Source organism: Myotis brandtii, unplaced genomic scaffold (genome assembly GCF_000412655.1).
Source record: "Myotis brandtii unplaced genomic scaffold, ASM41265v1 scaffold902, whole genome shotgun sequence".
Taxonomy (NCBI): Eukaryota; Metazoa; Chordata; class Mammalia; order Chiroptera; family Vespertilionidae; genus Myotis; species Myotis brandtii.
This window is the reverse complement of record NW_005371709.1, coordinates 2,048,968-2,067,809: the sequence shown is the minus strand read 5'-3', so window position 1 is coordinate 2,067,809 and position 18,842 is coordinate 2,048,968. Positions and strand designations below refer to the sequence as shown.

General features: G+C 49.3%; 2 protein-coding genes across 6 annotated transcripts in view; one reads left to right on the top strand and one right to left on the bottom strand.

Moving 5' to 3' along the window:
• R3HCC1L (R3H domain and coiled-coil containing 1-like) overlaps positions 1-1,834 on the top strand; it is a 70,605-nt gene extending 68,771 nt beyond the window's left edge. For all 5 annotated transcript variants that reach the window (XM_005885383.2, XM_014532713.1, XM_005885385.2 and 2 more), the window contains one exon: positions 1,045-1,834. In XM_005885383.2, coding sequence (XP_005885445.1) covers positions 1,045-1,112 — 68 coding nt within the window. In that variant the 3' untranslated portion in view covers positions 1,113-1,834. The remainder of the gene's footprint in view (positions 1-1,044) is intronic.
• Positions 1,835-4,902: 3,068 nt separating this feature from the next.
• LOXL4 (lysyl oxidase-like 4) overlaps positions 4,903-18,842 on the bottom strand; it is a 21,036-nt gene continuing 7,096 nt past the window's right edge. Inside the window, exons 5-14 of the mRNA XM_014532626.1 lie at positions 17,358-17,396; positions 16,994-17,213; positions 16,004-16,187; positions 15,673-15,827; positions 14,802-14,969; positions 13,388-13,550; positions 10,802-11,045; positions 9,516-9,703; positions 8,195-8,257; positions 4,903-6,159 (exon numbers count right to left, since the gene is read on the bottom strand). Of these exons, the coding sequence (XP_014388112.1) occupies positions 6,089-6,159; positions 8,195-8,257; positions 9,516-9,703; positions 10,802-11,045; positions 13,388-13,550; positions 14,802-14,969; positions 15,673-15,827; positions 16,004-16,187; positions 16,994-17,213; positions 17,358-17,396 (1,495 nt within the window). The 3' untranslated portion in view covers positions 4,903-6,088. The remainder of the gene's footprint in view (positions 6,160-8,194; positions 8,258-9,515; positions 9,704-10,801; positions 11,046-13,387; positions 13,551-14,801; positions 14,970-15,672; positions 15,828-16,003; positions 16,188-16,993; positions 17,214-17,357; positions 17,397-18,842) is intronic.

Genomic DNA, 18,842 nt, shown 5'->3' with positions numbered 1-18,842 from the left:
CACAAGATGGTGCCCAAATAGCAGCGAATTTCTCTTTCTCACATGTACAAGTGCCAGTCAACTTCCTGACAAAGTTCTTTGCCCTTAAAGTACAGTCAGATATTTTAGTACAGGAATTTTATAAGAGGTTTGGCTGATTTGGAAAAGATATGAATAGCAAATGTTAACTCTAAACTCACCTTGTTTTCCATAATCCCCCTGGTTTATGACTTGAGAAATCTTTACAGACATCTGAAATAATAGCCCTTGGGAAGAAGAATTTAGACTTGTCATCTACATTTTATGGTGTCAAGATAAATGGCAAGCCATGAAATTAGAACTGGTATTATGTCACCTAATGAAGTGCTTGGGCCACTTCATTCATGTGTGGTCTGTATTTTACCCATTTTGGTGAAATTGTTAAATAAAACTAGGGTTTTATGTTAAAAATTAAAGATGGATTGCCCAGATATGTGCATTTTTTGTTTTTAGAAATAGTCCTTAGTTTTCCTCCATTATGTGTGGCCATTTTTCCATTTTGGAATTGTGTATTCCAGAAGATTTCTGGTTCCTGAAAGTGCTCTGAAAATACTGAAATTCAGTTTGCCTCTGAAATATTTTTTCTGTAAGATTGTAATAAGATGTAACTAACGCCCAGGGGCTACCACCTCCATTTGAGCAAGAAGTTGGAAGAAGAATATTGAAATATGTGGAAAGATCAGTAAACTGGGACTAATGGGCAATTATATGGAAGCACTAACACAGTTGAGAAATAGAATTAAAATATATTATCAGCAAGACTAGAATCTGGGTCCTACTAGATTTCTGACTTTTTCCATATACTTTTTATTTCTATTAGCTCCAAATCTTTCTCTTTCTATTAAATAGTAATAGTAACATTTCCATTTAACCAAGTACTTGGAAAGTTAAAGATATTAACTATCCAGTTAGAGAAGACCAGGAAATCCAGCTCTCTCTTGATTAGTTTGCTTTGTAATTGGGATTAAGGGAAAGTCACTGGTATATGATGTACACTGCCACTTTTAACACTGCCCTAATTTACAGAAAGAAAACGGTTGGAAGCCAAGCAACGAGAAGACATCTGGGAAGGCAGAGACCAATCTGCAGTTTGAACATCACTCAATGGAAAGGATAATTCCATGAATTCAGAAAGTATTTCCATACTCTTCAGATAAGAAGATCCTTCCAGAGCTCTGTGTACATGCAAATGTGCATGTTAATGAAAGAAAGGGATAAAGTGATCAAGACAAAGACTGACTGGTGTAGAAAGAAGATAGACTCCTGTCTCTCTTCATTCCTGAATGCAGTTCTTTGGAATCACCTTATTGTGTTGGGCAAAGAAGGGAGCAATCAGCTAGTAAGAAACTTGGAAAATATGACTTCCAGGAGTCCTCTGGACAGGGAAAGTCATGTTAGCATGGGTCACACTTCCAGGATGTTTTAAGCAAATATGAAGCAGAGGATTTAAACCTGTGATGATGGGAGATTTAGGCCCTGCAAAACCAGGGTGTTCTTTAGTACCTCACAGAGCTGAGAACAGCAATATTGAAGGGGAAGGGAGGGAGCAGTGTCTGGTATACTTGGGATTCACAGAATCTACACTTCCAGTTCCAGAACTCCCAAATTGGTGAACTGCAGCAGATGAGAGTATTTGGACTCCAGAGTTTGTACTGAGAAGCTGAGTGCCTGGGGCTTCTCCAGCTGCACAGCAGCCAGGGACATGCCAGCTTCATTTCCCATAGGATGCCAGTCTTGGGAGCTGTATGCTAGTTCCAGCTTGAGAAGTCTATCATGTTGTAAGAGGGAGACATTAAAGTCCATTTTATGACCTAGATCACTCTGGTATTTGTCAATTTTGTCATTCCCATAAAGAAATTGGTAAGCCGCTCTCCTCATCTTTATCCCTTATAACGCTGTGTGTGGGTTCAATGGATCTCTTGGTTTTATTGTACCCATGAGCAGAGATGATCATCTCTCTGCCCCAGAGTAGACTATAAACGTGCCTCTCCTGGGATTGATATGTGGCAGTTCCTTTTCCCTTCTTGCCCTCTTTGTGCACCCAGACTCCAGCCTCTTGCTTTTTCCCCATTTCTGTCAAATCTTAACATCCTGCAGAAAATACCTGGCATGCAGCATGTTCTTGGTATGATCTTCTCAGCCTGTGCCAGAGGCACTTGGCAGGCAGTACCAGACTGTCCATTACAATGAAAAACAGCCAGAATAAAACAAACACCTCTGGGCAGTGAGAGATTTCCTCCTAAAGGACATGGACAGGTCAGAGCTGTCACCTCAGGCTTTATCCATTTTATATCTGCATTCCCAGTGTTTTTGGAAAGTACTACACTGAAGAAATGATAGTGCTAGACCTTAAGATGCTGAGTAGCAAGAAGTGGTGTTTCGTTGTGCTTTTAACTAAGGCATTAGCCCAGGGGTGGGCAAACTTTTTGACTCGAGGGCCACAATGGGTTCTTAAACTGGACCGGAGGGCCGGAACAAAAGCATGGATGGAGTGTTTGTGTGAACTAATATAAATTCAAAGTAAACATCATTACATAAAAGGGTACGGTCTTTTTTTTTTTTAGTTTTATTCATTTCAAATGGGCCGGATCCGGCCCGCGGGCCGTAGTTTGCCCACGGCTGCATTAGCCTCATTTTTATATGATTTGGTGCTTGTGACAATGATGGATTGTTAGCATTGCCTAGAACATGGTGGAGTCGGGCTTTTTTCAAACGTTCCTCAAATGACACTGGCCTTGGGTCTTAGTCCTGACACACTATCCCTGCTTCTATTCTGGTCTTGGGAGCCCTGTCGCAATTTCTCAGCATTGTTTTTTTCAATCTCGGCCCTTCTGAAAGTGTCCCTGGTTTGTGTGTAATGCCTCCAGTTCAAGTTTGGAGGATTAAATCTTTTTCTTGACCCTCTGACCCAGTGCTTAGACCAGTGCCCCTCTCTCTGGCTTGCAGCTGCACAGCTTGTGCTTTGTCATCACAGAACGGACTTCTCTGAGGTAGGCATGTGTAATGGGAAAATGTGGCTGCATTTGAAAGGAAATGCAAGGAATTATAGCCAGGCTTCCTACTGAATGGTATACCTCTGAGGTATAGTTTTGCTCTGTGTTGATTCTTTAGGGCAGAGAGTGACCTTAAGCAGTAAAAAGATGATTGCCACTATCACTTGTCTTTGAGGGGACCTCCACTTTCTTAAAGTATATTAGTTTTAAATGGCATTATTAAAAGTAACACTGCCCCATGTTTATTGCCCAGTTTTCTTGTAGTCCTCATAATTGCTAGAAGTTACTTTTGTTTTCTCTCTAGTGCTTTATACTAGGTGGCTAGTAGCTTGTGCATTTTTTCTTCTTTCTTTCCCCCAGCTAACAACCATCCACCTCTAACTTTCAGATTTATCCTTATAACCAGACCCAGAGAAAGGACTATTTTTTTTAGCCAATATTGAAAACTATAGAGTGCTGCTGCTTCTACCCTTAGTAGAGAGTGTGTTTTTCATTATCTTTTTCTAGTAGTTGGGATTGATGTATACTGGCTAGAGGTAAGAGGTCCTGCCATGGCCCAGCATGGACTACATTGAGCTTGTCCAGATGGGAATAAAGTCTTTGGCTATATCTAAACCCTGCCTTCACAAGCTGAGCTAACTGGCAAGCACCCTGTAGCTGCCACTGGCTCCTTGTTAGATGTTTGAGAAGACACAATGCACTCTGCTATGCATATATGTTGCTTCATGTATGTTGAATGTCTGCATCTAGGATTACTTGGAATTTATAATAAAAAGGTACCTTCCCCTTGAGTTTGGATATGCTCTGCATAGAGCAAAAGTCTTTGTAGAATAGAAATAATGTAGGCTTCTGAAGTTCCTAGCACTTTAGTTTCTCAGAGACTAAAGTATGCTGAGATGAAAGTCTTCTGACATTTTTGGTTTTGTCTGGAATTTGGTGGTTGGTATTCTGTTAACATTCCTCATCTAGTTATAAGTCATGCCAGCCACCAGTCTTCCCATGCCCTTCCCTTTCAACTCAGGTGTAACAGGACAACCCTTGTATAGCTTTTTCCAAGAATTAAAACTGGCTGCACCTATCAAACATGTGATGTGGGCAGCAAGACTGAGACCAGAGCTGGTGGCTGACTGCCTGGCCTACTTTTCCGGCTCTCTTGGAAACTGGATCCAGCCAGAACCTGTGGGTAACCTCCCTGCCTGAATCTAGCCATCAGTCACCACATGCTCCCCCACTAGCTGCACATTCTTTCACAGACCATTAGCTGCATGTGTGAGTATAATGTTGTTACTGTTTGGGAGATGTTTGCTGGCTCCAACAGGAAATCAGTCCTTCCCTTGTTTACCTAAACTGCTGTGCCAAAATATAATGCTCCCTCTGCCTAATGAAGGAGATGAGGGAGTTGAAAAGAGAGAAGGTAGAGGAGAAGGAAGAAAGCATGTCTTTGTATTCATAGAGTGTACCCCAGAGCATGTCGCTTTTTACTCGCTAAGGAGGGGGTGGCACTCATGATATGGGGAGGGGGGAGCAAGAGTGGGACACACTATTGTAAATCTGCATCCATTTATTTAGACTTTGCAGCCTCAGTTATAAAAGTTTACAGTCCCTGGACTTGACCTTCTTGCCGCCTACCCTTCATCCCTTAACCTTTCTAACCCATGTTTCAGCACAGCCTGGGGAGGGAATTGGGAAGCAGACAGTAGGCTGATATCTGATCAGAGAAATGTAGTGGGGCTGTTGTGTGCCCGGTGCAGCCTGGTCATCAGCTCAGTGGGAGTGAAAGGAGTGAAGTTGGTGCACTGGGAACTGCAAAGAATCACAGTCAGCCTTGTCTTGGGAGTGAAAGGAGTGAAGTTGGTGCACTGGGAACTGAAAATCACAGTCAGCCTTGTCCTTGTAACAGTCAATAGTGAAAAACCTTTATTGGCACTGGGATGTCAGATCTGTAAGGATCATCTTTTAAGTGTGTCTAAGTGGAGAAAAGATTAAGAATCATGTCCAAGAAGACCCTGGGATTTTATACTACCTGAGCAAGAGCATATTGTAGCTACATCAAGAAGGGATGGTGGCCTTTCCTAGATTTAGTCTTTAACTAAATTAAACGTTGCCTCATAGTCTCCTCTCCCCCACTCTACAAGACCTGTCTTCTTATTCCTACAGAGATGAGTGGCTTATTTGACTGATGCTCTTTCCATTGCAAAAACGTATTCAATGCAGAGTTCACTTCAGAAACTTGGTTGAGACCTGAAATTTAGGCCAGTCCTGAGATGCACAGTGATCTTGAGGGGGACATTTTGTTGCCTGCCCAGGTTTATGGCACATAGTTTTTCCTTGGTAGACTCTGCTTTTTTTCTTTTATTGCTCTGCAGGAAGGCCCTGTCTGGTCACTTCTGCAAATCTTGCCCCTTCTCAAGCACTCAGCAACTGGTAGTGTTGGCCCATCAGGAGATAAGGGGATGCCTGAGGCCCACGCTTCCAGGGATATTAGAAACACCCATATGTACAGTAGGATAAAGGTAAGGGCCCTAAGGAACAGACAGAGTGGGCAGGTGAGTTCTAAATGAGGACAGATCAAGCAAGGCAATAAATTCACAAACTTCTCTGCCAGTTGTGACATTGACACAAATTGTGTTGCTTTGATCTGCTTGCAGAGAGCTAACCCCACCTCCTGTGTATTGCCCCTGTCTTCTACTCCTCCAAGACATGTGCAAAGCACTATTTAAGGTGGGGGACTGGACCATAGTCCATCCCCAAGGAACTGATTGCTCCTGACCCAGGAACTCGGGGCCAAAATCCAAGAAAGATTGGGTCTCCTTATGCAAGAAGAGCTTAGCTGCACAAAGCCTGGAGAGTCATCGTCCATAGACCAAAGGCCCTTAGGGGACAGGCCTAGAGCCATCCCAAGGGAGCAGTACCATCCTGGATTGGTGATCTTGCCATCAAAAGGCTTCCTGAGCAATTCTTGGCGCCCCTTGGCACTGGCCCATTTCCCTCTGAGTCAGGGTTCTGTGAAGGGCACGGCTCCAATAAGCTGAGGTATCTGGTGTGTGGGCAGCAGCTGGCAATGTGCAGTGATAGCTTCAGATGAGGTTGTTCCTCAGACGCTGCTCCTGCTCCAGGGAGAGCTCTGCATTGGCTCGGTATGAATCCCCTGTGGGCCAAAGGAAAACAGGTAAGTGACCAACCCACCACAGTCTCATCCTTCCCCTGACAGCTTCACAAACACACAGACATTCTGCTGACCTCATGCTTTACATCAGGTTGGTCCTGGGCACAGACCCCAATTCATTCTATAGAAACAGACCCTGACAGGTGTGTGGTTTCAGGGACATTGGGATAAATAGGCTATTGGATGGAAACAGTTGTGCTGGTTACTCTCCTTTGCCCCCTCCAGATTCAGTCTCTACCCTGATTTGTCCTCTCTGTGCCCTGGAGAACTGACCCCTAGATTGCCTCACCCTGGATCTCATCCTCTGGTTTCTGGTTGATTTAGGTCAGTGGAAAGCAACAGCCAGGGATTGAGGGGGTGGAAGGAGAGAAGGGGGGTATTTCTTCCCTTGTTCTGGCAGCGATGGTCTACTGTAACTCCCGGCCAGGTTCTCCCTCATCCACAGCTCTAGCTTTCATCTGGCTCCAGGATACCCTCTCCCCTTCAAGCCTAAAGGTGGATAGTTTTCCACTCTTGCTTATCCCTGGATGTCTCAATGCCCCTTGTTTCCTTAGTCTTACTCGCACCTCTATAAATAGTCTGTTTATTAAATAACTTCAACTCTCATTCAAGCATGCTGTCTCTTCTGCAGGGACACTGATCAGAACGGCATTGTTTTTCTTTCCTTCCTCACTGTCCTGTGCCTTGCAGCCTGCTGCCAGCATTATGGAGGATCTGCTGTCTCCATATGCACAGCGTCAGATTGCAATTCCTGATTCCTCTCACACTCCTGTCTCATTGAATGGCTGCGAAGTTGACTCAGTCACACATATGCAAACCTTAGCTATTTCGTCTTCCTCTTCTCATTGTCTTCCATCTGTTATCAGAGTTATCTTTTGAAACGTAAGTCTGATGTTTTTGCCCCCTTGACTATAATTTATTAATGGTTCCCAGAAGTCCACTGGATAAAGTCTATTGTATTAGCAGGAACCATCACAAACCTCTGCAGTCAACCTTAGTGGGTTTGAAGTACAATAGAGAAAGATTCTGAGGTGGTGATTTCCTCACTGTCTTACAGATAAAAAGTGGTTGGAGTTGAATTTGGACTCAGAGAAGCCTTTTATAAGCCAAATCCTATGCTCTTCCTCCTACTCCTCCCTTCCTTGACTTCTGTTCCTCCTTTGAAACCCAGCTCAAACATCACTTCCTTTGGGTTGTTGCTTTCTGTCTCTGCTTGTTCAACATTTAGTTCATACCAGTTTGGGGTACTCAGTAGTATTGGGGTTATCCATTTGCATGTCTGCCTGCCCTATTTGACAACTGTGCATCTCCTATATATGTTTCTAGTGCCTGGCTGAGTGTTCAACATAGACAGAGGTCTTAGTAAATGTTTGTTAACTGAATGGACAAGTCTGCCCCACCCCACATACTACAAGTGTGGATGTGAACACACACAGCCCATAGCAAATACAACCTTTTTAAAACTTTAAGATGGAATTGCTCCCTTTCTTCATAGACAAGTAGAGCAACCACCTCCTTACTCTGCTCCCACTGGATCATTGCTTCCTCTTTTGTCTGATACTGCCAATCCCACAACTGCCCTGCGCCCTGTTGTGCATGGTCCCTTTTTGGCAAGAAGTGATCACAGCTGGAGGCAGATCTGAGGGACTTCTACTTTGCCTGTGAGACAGCTTACGATGGAGGCAACTAATAAAGACCATATGAAAGGGAGGGAAAAATAATGAACTGGAATAGGGAAATCCTGACATGGCTTGAGTAACAGGAAAGACTCTAGGACAGATGGAAACCCGTTTACAATCCAAACAGCCTTAGGACAAAGGGATATAGAAAGAAGTAGCTATTGGGTGAGGCTTGATAGTCTGATTAGTTTGTTCTGCAAATCTTCCTGTGAAGACGTCAAATTCAGCTCTGTTCCACGTCTAGCCTTTTACACACACCTTCAAGTCACAGAGTACATTTGGAGTCTTCCAGCTCCCCAAGCCCATAGAGGGCTGGTCCCCTAGTGGCTCGCAGTTACCTGTGTGGCAGTTGTGCAGCCAGACCTGGTGCCCATTATATTTGCAGCGGCATTGCATCATGTGTCATTTCAAGGTGTGCTATCAGGCCAAGGGTCATGTGAGCAGGAAGTAAATTTTCAACCACTTTAAGAGTGAGGGATTCTTCAAACCACCACACGTCTTAGCAGGGGCACTTTTATGGAAATTAGAGAAGGGCACTTCTGAGAAGACACAGCCCTACACATCTTGGGTAGTTGGCAGTGCCTCTGGATGAGACAGATGGTGTCTTCACTGCCAGGCAGGTGAAGTCCTTGCCAGGTGTGCAGCTTGGAGAACGGAACAAACGTGGATTTTAGCTCCACATATGCTCTCCACAGCTGAGTGTCCTTAAGCAAAACCTGTACAACCATATGGGATGGACGTGGACCCTGGCTAGGGAGCTGTAGCCTTGGAACTGTAGCATTTTCGCTAGACTTGTTTTTTCTCCCTCAACTATCTTTCTTGACCTCTAGCTGGCTTTTCTACTTATTGGTGACCTGCTGGAGTGGCTCTGCTGTATCAGAGAGAAATTTTAATGTTATTCCCTTTAAAGTTTGTCAAATTTTCATAGGGAATTATATATCAATTATATCTAGAACATATTATTGAAATTATATATTTATATTTAAAATATATTTAAATGTATTTTTTCCAGAACTATTATCTGCCCCTTTGAAAGTAGTTTTTTGTTTTAGAGTAGTGGTTCTCAACCTTCTGGCCCTTTAAATACAGTTCCTCATGTTGTGACCCAACCATAAAATTATTTTCGTTGCTACTTCATAACTGTAATGTTGCTACTGTTATGAATCGTAATGTAAATATCTGATATGCAGGATGGCCTTAGGCGACCCCTGTGAAAGGGTCGTTCGACCGCCAAAGGGGTCGCGACCCACAGGTTGAGAACCGCTGCTCTAATGGAAAGCCTTGTTGGCCTAGGAAATGTGGTTGGAAGATTCCAGCTCTACTGAGCTACATTTGTCCCTCCGTCCATCCAGCCCTCAGGAGCCAGTGTTTACCATGCCTTTTCCTAAGGGCTAGGAATTGTGGGTATGCAAATAGGAATCAGATAATCCATGCCCTCAAAGAATTTAGCAGAGATGAGACAGGCCTGCAACTATTATCTGAAATAGGAAAGTGTTAAGTATTTTAAAGCTGGTACAAAGTGTGGGGTGGGAATGCAGAGGAAGTAGAGACCTTCCACCTAAGATTTCAGAAGGTAGGGAATCGATCATTTTGAAATGCCTTGCGTGCTGACAGTTGCCAAGCCAGAGTCCCCAGGTGCCAGGGGCTATTGAGCAGGGCAGAGGGGAACCTGACCCCAGGAAGGGTGATGACTATAACAGGAAGCGGATATGCTGACAGGAAGCCACATACCTGCAGGGCAATTTGTGTCCTCCAGACAGAAGCTGGCCTTGTGCCCCTCAGCCACCTTGGAGCCATTGAGAGTGAGTAGGTCATAGTGGGTGAAGACCTCAATGCTGTGGTAATGCCTGCGGAAGGGGCAGAGCTGTCAGTCTAGCAGCAACAGAAGAGGGTCCTCTCGGGAGAAGTTGGCAGGGAAGATTGAGGACTAGGCCCCATCATTACCCAGAGGAGAATGTTATAATAGCAGGGCAGTGCCCTTCTCCCAAACCCGAGATTAGTGACATATGGCCTACCTTCTTGGCTCCCCTGCCCAGCAGCAAGGCACAGCTGCCCCATTACCTAGGGTCTTACCCAGGTGAGAAGTGAAGTCTCTGCCCTGGTAGCCTCCACAGGCCAGGCCTGGCTTCAAGGCCTGATTGGGAGGTGGAAGGAAGGGGCACTTCTAGGGGACCAGCCTAGGAGCTGAGCTGCTGAGAGGGTGCTTACTGTGCTCCCTGTCAGCCTGGGAAATTGCTACCATTGTTTCCAATCCAGTTCTAATGACAGCTCTCCACGCTGTAAGGAAGGGAGCTTATTATCTCACAAGGCCAAGTCCGAGTGGTTGCCCATTCCTCTCAGCGTTCCCCACCCACGGCCGTGTCCTGAAGAAAAAAGCCACTTTTCCATTCTGCTTTGTCACAGGCATTGTCTCTCCTCCTGTCTGGGCTGGGGACTCCTGATAGGAAAGAATGCTCATTGTCTCCTTTTAGCTCTTCTTTGGGGACCTTGCTTTGCTGCTTCAGAAACCAGCAAGCTTTTCCTGCAGAGCCAGCATCCTGAATGGGATGTCTATTTTGGGTCTGCAGGTTTCTAGGAGTCCCCACTTCACATGGCTTTTAAAGACAAGGCCTCAGGTCCCACATAGAAAAATTGTCCAATATCATCCTAACAGAGACCAGCCCTGGTGGCAGTAATGGCTCTGTTGGATGTTACTGTGGGAAATGGACCCCATGAGCACCATCAACATGGGCACATCCAGGGCCGGCGAGAGCAATGGAGAGGGTGAGCTGATGTTGCTGGGATTCCCTATCGCCTCCTGGAGGCAAGGTCAGTAAGGCCTCTAGGAAGGAGGCTCTTACCCAGAGCGTGCACCCCCCCAGGAAAGTGTGCCTGAGGCCAGGCAGTTTTGGCCCCTGGCCCCTGCTCTTTGTCCCTGTAGAGTCATGGCACGGGCGGTCACTAACATGTGGCACTGGTGCCAAATCCAGCTGTGGCGGCCTGTCTTGGGACGGAAGTCAGCCCGGCCCAGGTTGAAGATCTGTGAGGAGAAGCGCAACAGGCGCCGGTGTCCATAGGGCCAGTCCATGTGGTCAGCAGACTTGGAGAGGCAGTTCTCTTCGTGGGCGCAGTAGAGCTGGCTGAGTGGGCGGTCCTCCAAGTAGGCCGTCTCCTGCACTAGCTGGGCGTTCATCACAAGGTCTGGAGCACCTGGACCGCAGAGGGCATGTGGGGATGCACAGGTTGGAAGGCAGCTGTTTGGGCTCCCTTGGTAGGCTTGCCCCCAGACTAAGCTCTTTTGGGGACCCCAGAAGGGTAGGGTGGTTTAGGAGTCAGGAGATGTGAGTTCTAGTCACAAAGGAACAATCTATTTCCCTAACCCTGGAGGCAGTTACAGTGTCAAGGTTAAGCTTGCTGGCTTTGGGACCAGGCCGCCTAGGTTCATGTCTTGGCTTAATTTCTGGCTACACCATTAACTAGCTCTGTGAATTGCTTAACCTTTTTGTCTCTCATGTTCCTCATCTGGAAGACGAGGATAATAATAGTGATATTAATGCAATAATACCTGTAAGAACTAGCTCTGTGAATTGCTTAACCTTTTTGTCTCTCATTTTCCACATCTGGAAGACGAGGATAATAATAGTGATATTAATACCTGTAAGGTGCTTAGATCATTGGGCTGCGATAGGCATGTAATTGATGTAAGCTAGTATTTCTTTTGTAAAATGCTTCTCAGCCTGTCTGCCTTTGTGTCGCTTAGCTCTGATAACCTCTCAGTAAGCGCTGCTTGGTTACCTCCGCTCAGTCACTCTCTCTGGGACTCAGTTCCTTCAGTGTAAGGGTTGGGAGAGGGGAAGGGGGGCAATTGGGAGGGTTAATCTCCAAGCCTGCTCCTGATCTACCATTCTGGTTCATTCTGCTGCAGTTCCTAGGCCTGCGCCTTCTCCACAATCTCTGTTCTAACCTGATCACTCGCATGGGTGTTCATACCAGGGCATCCTATGCGTTCCCCTCTGAGGCATCATGGCCATTTCTGGTGCTTTTCTGTGCATAAAAGTTCAACGTGCTGGAGCCTGTGTCTTGATAAACTGCTCAGTGCCTCTCCCGCTCCCTTCCTGCCACAGCGGCTCTTACCCTCCTGGGAAGCCACATGCCTCCTCTCATTGCTGTCCCCCGAGTGTGACAACACAGATGTGGAGATCCACAGCTGTTGCCATGTAACATCAAGAGAGAAAAGTTGCCTGTTCTCAATGCTTGTCGTGCAAAAACAGGGTTCCAGTTCAGATTTTTGGCAGAGGCATCATATGGGTGAGCCTGTCCGTTGACTACCCTGCGATGGAAACACGCCCTGAGGGTGGGAGTGGGGAAACGGCTGGGTGGCTATATGATGCCTGTGCTAGCACTAAAAATGCACTGGAAATTCCTGGGGTATATTTTGGAGAGAGCCAGGGTGTGTCCCAAAGGAAAGAGAGAGAGCTTTCAGAGAGAATGAGAAGAGAGAGTAAAGGAAAGAAAGAAATGAGAAAAATCACAGAGGGCGAATAGGGTGGCCACAGAGGCAGCAGGAGGCTGTGCTAAGCTATTGTGAAGCTTCAAGTGTGTTTAGGAGCAGAGCTCCCATTCCCAGGAAGGGGAGTGAGTGGGGAGCAGGCCCCCAATGTGCCGTGAGCCTTGGTGTAGGCTCACCCCGGTGTCCTATCACCCTGCAGGGCAGGGTGTGCTGTTAGGCCCAGTGTTCTTCCAGGTTCACTGGACAGAGAAAGCCCTAAAGCTCACTGACAAGGTTAAGGATGTCTTGGCATTGAAGCCTGGTTGGGAAGAAGGTCAAGAGGCCACTTGGGTTGGTGCCAGCCTCTAGCCTTTAGACTAGATATACGTAGTTATCTTGGCACAGACCTGGTCGGCAGATGTCAAACAGATGCTGCTGCCCCCGGAATCAGTGTGTGGGACAGACTGATGCCTGAGAATGGTCTTGGCCTGTAGCCTTTTGGATGAATCCCAGAGCTCAGGAGAATACACAGGGAGTCTGAGGCCCACATGTCCGCACATTTATGTACCCTCCACAACAGCTTTCAAACTTTTCCCTTACTACAAACTGCAGTAAGAAATATATTTCATGCCATTAGTACACATATACATAATTCCAAGAAAAAATACTGCCCTTACTAAATGTAACTCATTCTGTTGTTTTCTATTCTGTTTCTTTTTCTTTTTTAACTGTTAGTCATGATATGAACATTGGAAAAACACTGTTGTGTATCCTTATATTTTCACACATTCTCTGTTTTAATTCTCACAATGACTCCATGGAATGGGCTGGGCAGAGTTGGCCACCCTGTGTGAACTGAGTTGGCCACACACAGCTGATAACTGGCAGAGCTGGTACTCCAAGTCCAGCCCTCCTTCCACTCCCACCCTGCTGACCTGGAGCTGGGACCTACCTTGATAGCACCCAGCCTCAGAGCCGTCCCTGAGGGAGGGAGGTGTAGGCTTGCTTTGGGGGGAGCCAGGCCTGCCTGCCCCACGGCCCCATGGGCCCTCTCGTTACTCACTGTCTGTGCAGGAGACTCCCGCTGAGCCGCGCCCCGTGCTGTGGGGGCAGTGCACTGGTCCGTGCCTTTGACACTGCTGCAGGGCCAGCTCTGTGCCTGAGCAGCGCACCCCGCTCATCACCACTTCTTCGGCCCCCGCTGTCCCCTGCCAGTACCAGGTATCCTAAGAAAACAGCCAGCATCACCCAGTCAGGGTTGAGAGGTACCTTTGGAGTCATCTGACTCCCATCTATGGCTTGGACCTGTCAGAACACCCCACCATGCTGTGCCCAGCCTCAGCCTGGAAACCTTTAGTGATGGAGCAGCCCATGCCACTTTGGACCCCTCTAATAATAGCCATTTCTTCCATGTAGTGAGGCAGAAATACATTGTTTGCAGCTTCCACATCCCATGGCCCTGCTCCCATCCTTTTCTTCCATGTAGTGAGGCAGAAATACATTGTTTGCAACTTCCACATCCCTCTCCCACCTGGCAGCCCTCAGCTCTTTGAAGAGGAGGGTCCTGTTCCCTTCCTGCCCGCCCAGGCGGCCTGTCCCAGGTCCCAGCCCCAGATGGTCGGCTGTGCTCAGGGTTGGCCCTGGTTTGCCAGGTGAGGTGTGCCCAGCATGCCCGGTAGCCAGCACAGTGCAGTTGAAGAGGTTTGCCCATTGCAGTTAAAGCCTCTTGACTTTGTTGCCTGGATACCTTTTGACTCTGTCCACTTGTTTCTACCAGGACTGCCACTTGCCTGGTCCCAGCCAGCATCATTTCCCACCTGGGCTACGGCCACAGTGCAGTTGAAGAGGTTTGCCCATTGCAGTTAAACCCTCTTGTCTTTGTTGCCTGGATACCTTTTGACTCTATCCACTTATTTCTACCAGGACTGCCACTTGCCTGGTCCAGCCAGCATCATTTCCCACCTGGGCTACGGTAACACTGTTTCCTGAGCATGTTTCCCTGTAGTCACATTAGTCCCCACCCCAACTGTTTGCCAAAGAGCAAGGAAGAAATCTTTAAAAAATCTGCACTGCAGGCTTTGAATGGTCTTGCCCCTGCCTCCTCCACCCTCACACTTCACATCACTGGCCCTTACTAGCCACACCCCAGTCCCTGATTTCCGCTGCAGAGTGGAGCTTCCTCTGGCCACAGGACTTTGCATGGGCTGTTTATTCCTCTCCAGCTCGTCTGCCTAACTTCTGTTTGTCTTTCTGCAGACACAATCATGTGCCTGTTGTGTGAACGTTGTATTAATGACTGTCTCCCTCCTTGGGCTGACTGCTCTATGAGGAAGGATCTGACTTCACCACAGCATTCCCAGCACCCAGCATTACACTGGCCCAGTTTCACTCAGTAATTAATTGTTGAATGAATGAATGAATGAATGAATGGTTAGTAGCTTTAGCACAGGAAGTTTGGGAGCAAGACAGGGACCTACCTTGATAGCATGGCTGGCAAAACCCAGGCCAAGCTGTCGGCAGGTCACCATGGCTTCGGTGAGCCCCCAGTGGTCACTGCACACGGTCCCCCAGCGTCGGACCCCATTCACCTCCACCTGCACCTCCACCACACCCTCCTCGGGGTTGCGCCCGCCAGCCAAGCGCACCTGCAATGGTCAGAGGTGTGTGAGAAGCAGGGTGGCCTCAGGAGGGGGAGCTCGGGATTCTCAGGCCAGCTCGCTGTGCTGCCCTGACATGACACTTCCCTCTCTGGGTTCGCCCTAATGTCCCTGTCTGCTGGAGAAATATGACTCAAGCACCTGTTCCCAGGGCTCCTTTTCCAGTACTTGCCCTCCTCCTATCTGAAATCCTGCCATTAATGGCGACTCGCCAATTGCTGAGGATTTCATATCGACCGTCCCATTCACAGTGACCCTGTGAGACAGTTACCCATTTTACAGAAGAGAGAACCAAGGTCAGAGACTCAGAGACTTGCCCACCATCCACATTAGCATGACAGTGAATTCTGATCATCCTCAAAGCCTCCCAGTGCCACTCCCCAGCTGACAGCCCTGCAGCTCTCTGCCCTCTGCACCTTTCACCTCAACTTTACAGGGATCCAGAGAGAGTGTAATGGGAGGGACAGCCACCTAGAGTTCCCGCTGTCCTGAGGGGCTGTGGGCCAGGCCAGGGCAGACTTGGGAGAGGCGAGGCTCTCTAGGCTGGCTCCCAGGCAAGGCCAGCTGGGCCCAAAGCAGAAGCACTAGCTGCCTCTCGCGAACCCCTCCCCCTGGCTCCATGCGGCGTCCTGGGGCTATCTCAGGGCTTCTCCAGTCCCCAGCCTGAGGCCATGCCCAGGCCTGAGCTCACCTGATTTTGGAAGCCCATGTTTGGGACATTGCACCTGACAGCAGCATCATTCTCATGTTGACAACCATTAGGGGACCCGTCCAGGGAGGGGCATTCACTGAGGGTCCGCTCAGATCCCTTGCAGCGCACCTCACTCATGTGGATGAGCCCCAGCCCTACAGAGGGAGGGAGAGAAATGCCACTGAGGCTCCATCTCTGCAGCCCCACAGCTGTGGCTTCCCCACCACAGAGGGGGGAGTTTCTGTCCTGGGCCTGGGCACCCCAGGACCACCAAGGAATGGACCAGCAGCACATCCAGGCCCCACACCCCACCCCAGACCTCCTCGCTCACCTTGGCCCATCTGGGCCCCAAAGAGGACCTCCCGAGCAGAGCCGAAGCCAAGCTGGCGGCACACGACGCTGGCGGAGATGAGGTTCCACCCGTGGTCACAGACTGTACCCCACTGGCGGTTCTTGAGCACTTCCACCCGGCCCTCGCCCACCTGGGCCCCAGAGCGGAGGCGCACCCTTGGCTCCTGCTGGGCAAAAACCAGCGTCAGGGAGGGCGAAGGAGGAGGGACGGGCTGAGCCACTGTGGGTGCCGGGCCGGGCCCTATAAGCTGGGCAGAGACACTGACTCTGCCCATAACTATTACCGCGAATAAGCTGTTTTTCTCAACCTCCCTAAGAGCCACCACGATATGACAGTAAGAACAAAGTCCAGCTCTAAGGAAAGAGCCTTAGGAGTGGGTCCTGCGCTTCACAACCCTGCCACCTGGTCACCAGGCCAGCCCCTGCCTCGCGCCAGCCTCTGCTTCTGTGTCCTTTGGGGCCGAACTAGATCAACGCTTCCCAAAGGGATCCGTGGAGTGGTTTTAGAGACATGCGGGGACACGGCATTAATTAAACTGTCTCACAGAGTGGGGAAGCTATTTCCGTTGTGATTCTCTGCCCCTCCTTCCTTTCATCCGGAGACCACCTCCTGGGTGCTGCCCTGCCCTGTCTGTACCACCTCACCAGCACTTGCTCGTTGCTTTTTATAACAAAGGGCCAGGCTCAGGTTCAATATGGGATATAGCTACAATGTAATTACTGTTTTTATGGTCACCTTCTATTCATAGCAGGTGATGTCAGCCTTCCATTTATGGTAGGGTTATAAACGGTCCCTTTTAAATACATCCAGGGTACCACCACTCTGTGCACCGATACCTCCTTGATAGGGGATAGGGGCCGCTGTCCCTCCTCCTGCCTGTCCTGGACTTCTCACCCGTCCTTCCCAAAGGCAGGGTGCTGCTGAGAGGGGCCTGTGCCTCTCTGCCGGGTGCAGGCACCCGGGACCCACCTCTGCCCGGGACTCCTTGCGTCCAGGCTTGGCCTTCAGAGGGCGGAAGCGGGGCCCTGCCACACAGCTGACCACAGCGTGCATGCCACCCAGGCAGGCCGGCTGCAGCTTGCCCCTAGCTGGCGCCACCTGCACCTGGCAGCTGGCTATGTGGGGCTCCGTCCCCAGGCAGTTGACCCGGTGGATCCAGAAGGAATTCTTCTGGGCCAAGCTCTTCAGCCTAGAAGACAGGGAGACTGCGGGTGGGGGAGGGGTTGAGGGAAGCTCAGGACTCAGGAAGGCAAGGCATTGGGGAGGGGGGAGGGGAGGGAGGCCCTTCCTGCCACACCCCTCTGCCACCCTTCCCCAAGGGTACACTCCTCACCTAAACCTGGGATCCCTCATCTTCGAATCCCAGACTTTCCTGGAGGAGAGAAAACAGTGGGGAGTGGAGTGGGTGCAGAAGTCCTACCCGTCACCCTGGCTCCTCCCAGTTGTCCCTGAGTCTGCACCTGAGACTTCACAGTTTGAAAACTCGCCCACAGGTCCTATCTCAGCGCTGAGCTTCACAGCAGCCCTGAGAGGCGACCACCTCACAGATATCAATGAACTCCATTTCACAGGGAAGGAAAGCAGAGCCCAGCACGCTCTCTTGACGTATCAATCCCAACGTGGGGTCTCTGTTGCACTGGGCATCCCCGGGGCAGGCAGCTCCCAGCTTACCCTCTCCCCATGCCAGATGGAGGGGCGCCTTTAGGGAGCACCCTGACCACCTCACAGATATCAATGAACTCCATTTCACAGGGAAAGAAAGCAGGGCCCAGTATGCTCTCTTGACATGTCAATCCCAACGTGGGATCTCTGTTGCACTGGGCGCCCCCCATGCCAGATGGAGGGGTGCCTTTAGGGAGCACCCTGAAAAAAGGGACCCAGGGAAGAGGTCCTCTGGGGACAGGTGGAGGTTGAAGGCCTTGCTGGTGGCAGCTGCCCACCCAGAGGCTATAATCAGGGCTGCCCTCCTCATGGGTGGTAAGCAAGTCAGCCAGGCCCAGATGTGCAATTACTAGGTGGGGAGTCAGGGGCCCCCATGTCAGTCACCCCCAAGGCTGGAATCGAGTGGGTCTTCAGGACCAGGGTCATCTAAGTCAGAGTCACAGGACAGAGCGACTAAAAGTGGTTGGGGATGGCAAGGGTGGGTGACTCAGCTGTGCTGTGGGAGATTCCTCCCCTGAGGAGAAACGGTCTTCACTCCACGGAGCTGGGAGAGCTGCCTGGCCCGCAGACGGGCTGATGCAATCCTGTGACAGCCCGTCACGTTTCTGACAGAGGATTTTATGTCTGTGCTCCACCCCACGCCTTGCTCACACACAACCCAGCTGAGGCCTGGCTTGGATGAGAGTTGAGGAAATTCACTGGGCAAAGTTGAGACAGTTCCTTGCAGGTTGGATAGCTGAGGCTCAGGTGCCCTGCCTAGGCCCCACCGCTAGGTAGGCAGAGCTGAGACCAGAACTCAAGTCGTCTGTCCTTGCGGGCAGCATTGTAAGGCTCTTCAGTAAAGTCTACTTTGTAAATCGGGGACACGCTTTTACATTCCATTGTTTTTATGTGGGAGTGTTCTGTGCTATTCTTTGTATCGGTTAGTTTCTGACTGTTTCTAGGCATCTCCCAACGTTCACCCTCACCTTCCTCTTAATTATTCTGTGGGATCCATCACCCAGGAGATCCAGGAACATTCCTCATTTGGGCCTGTTTCCCGCCCAGTCCCCACACCCACTGAATGACCTGCCATAGACACACCCAACCCTGCCAACCTCACGGACCTCTGCCAGGTCCCACCTGTGTCACCCGCACGCACTCACACATGCCACTG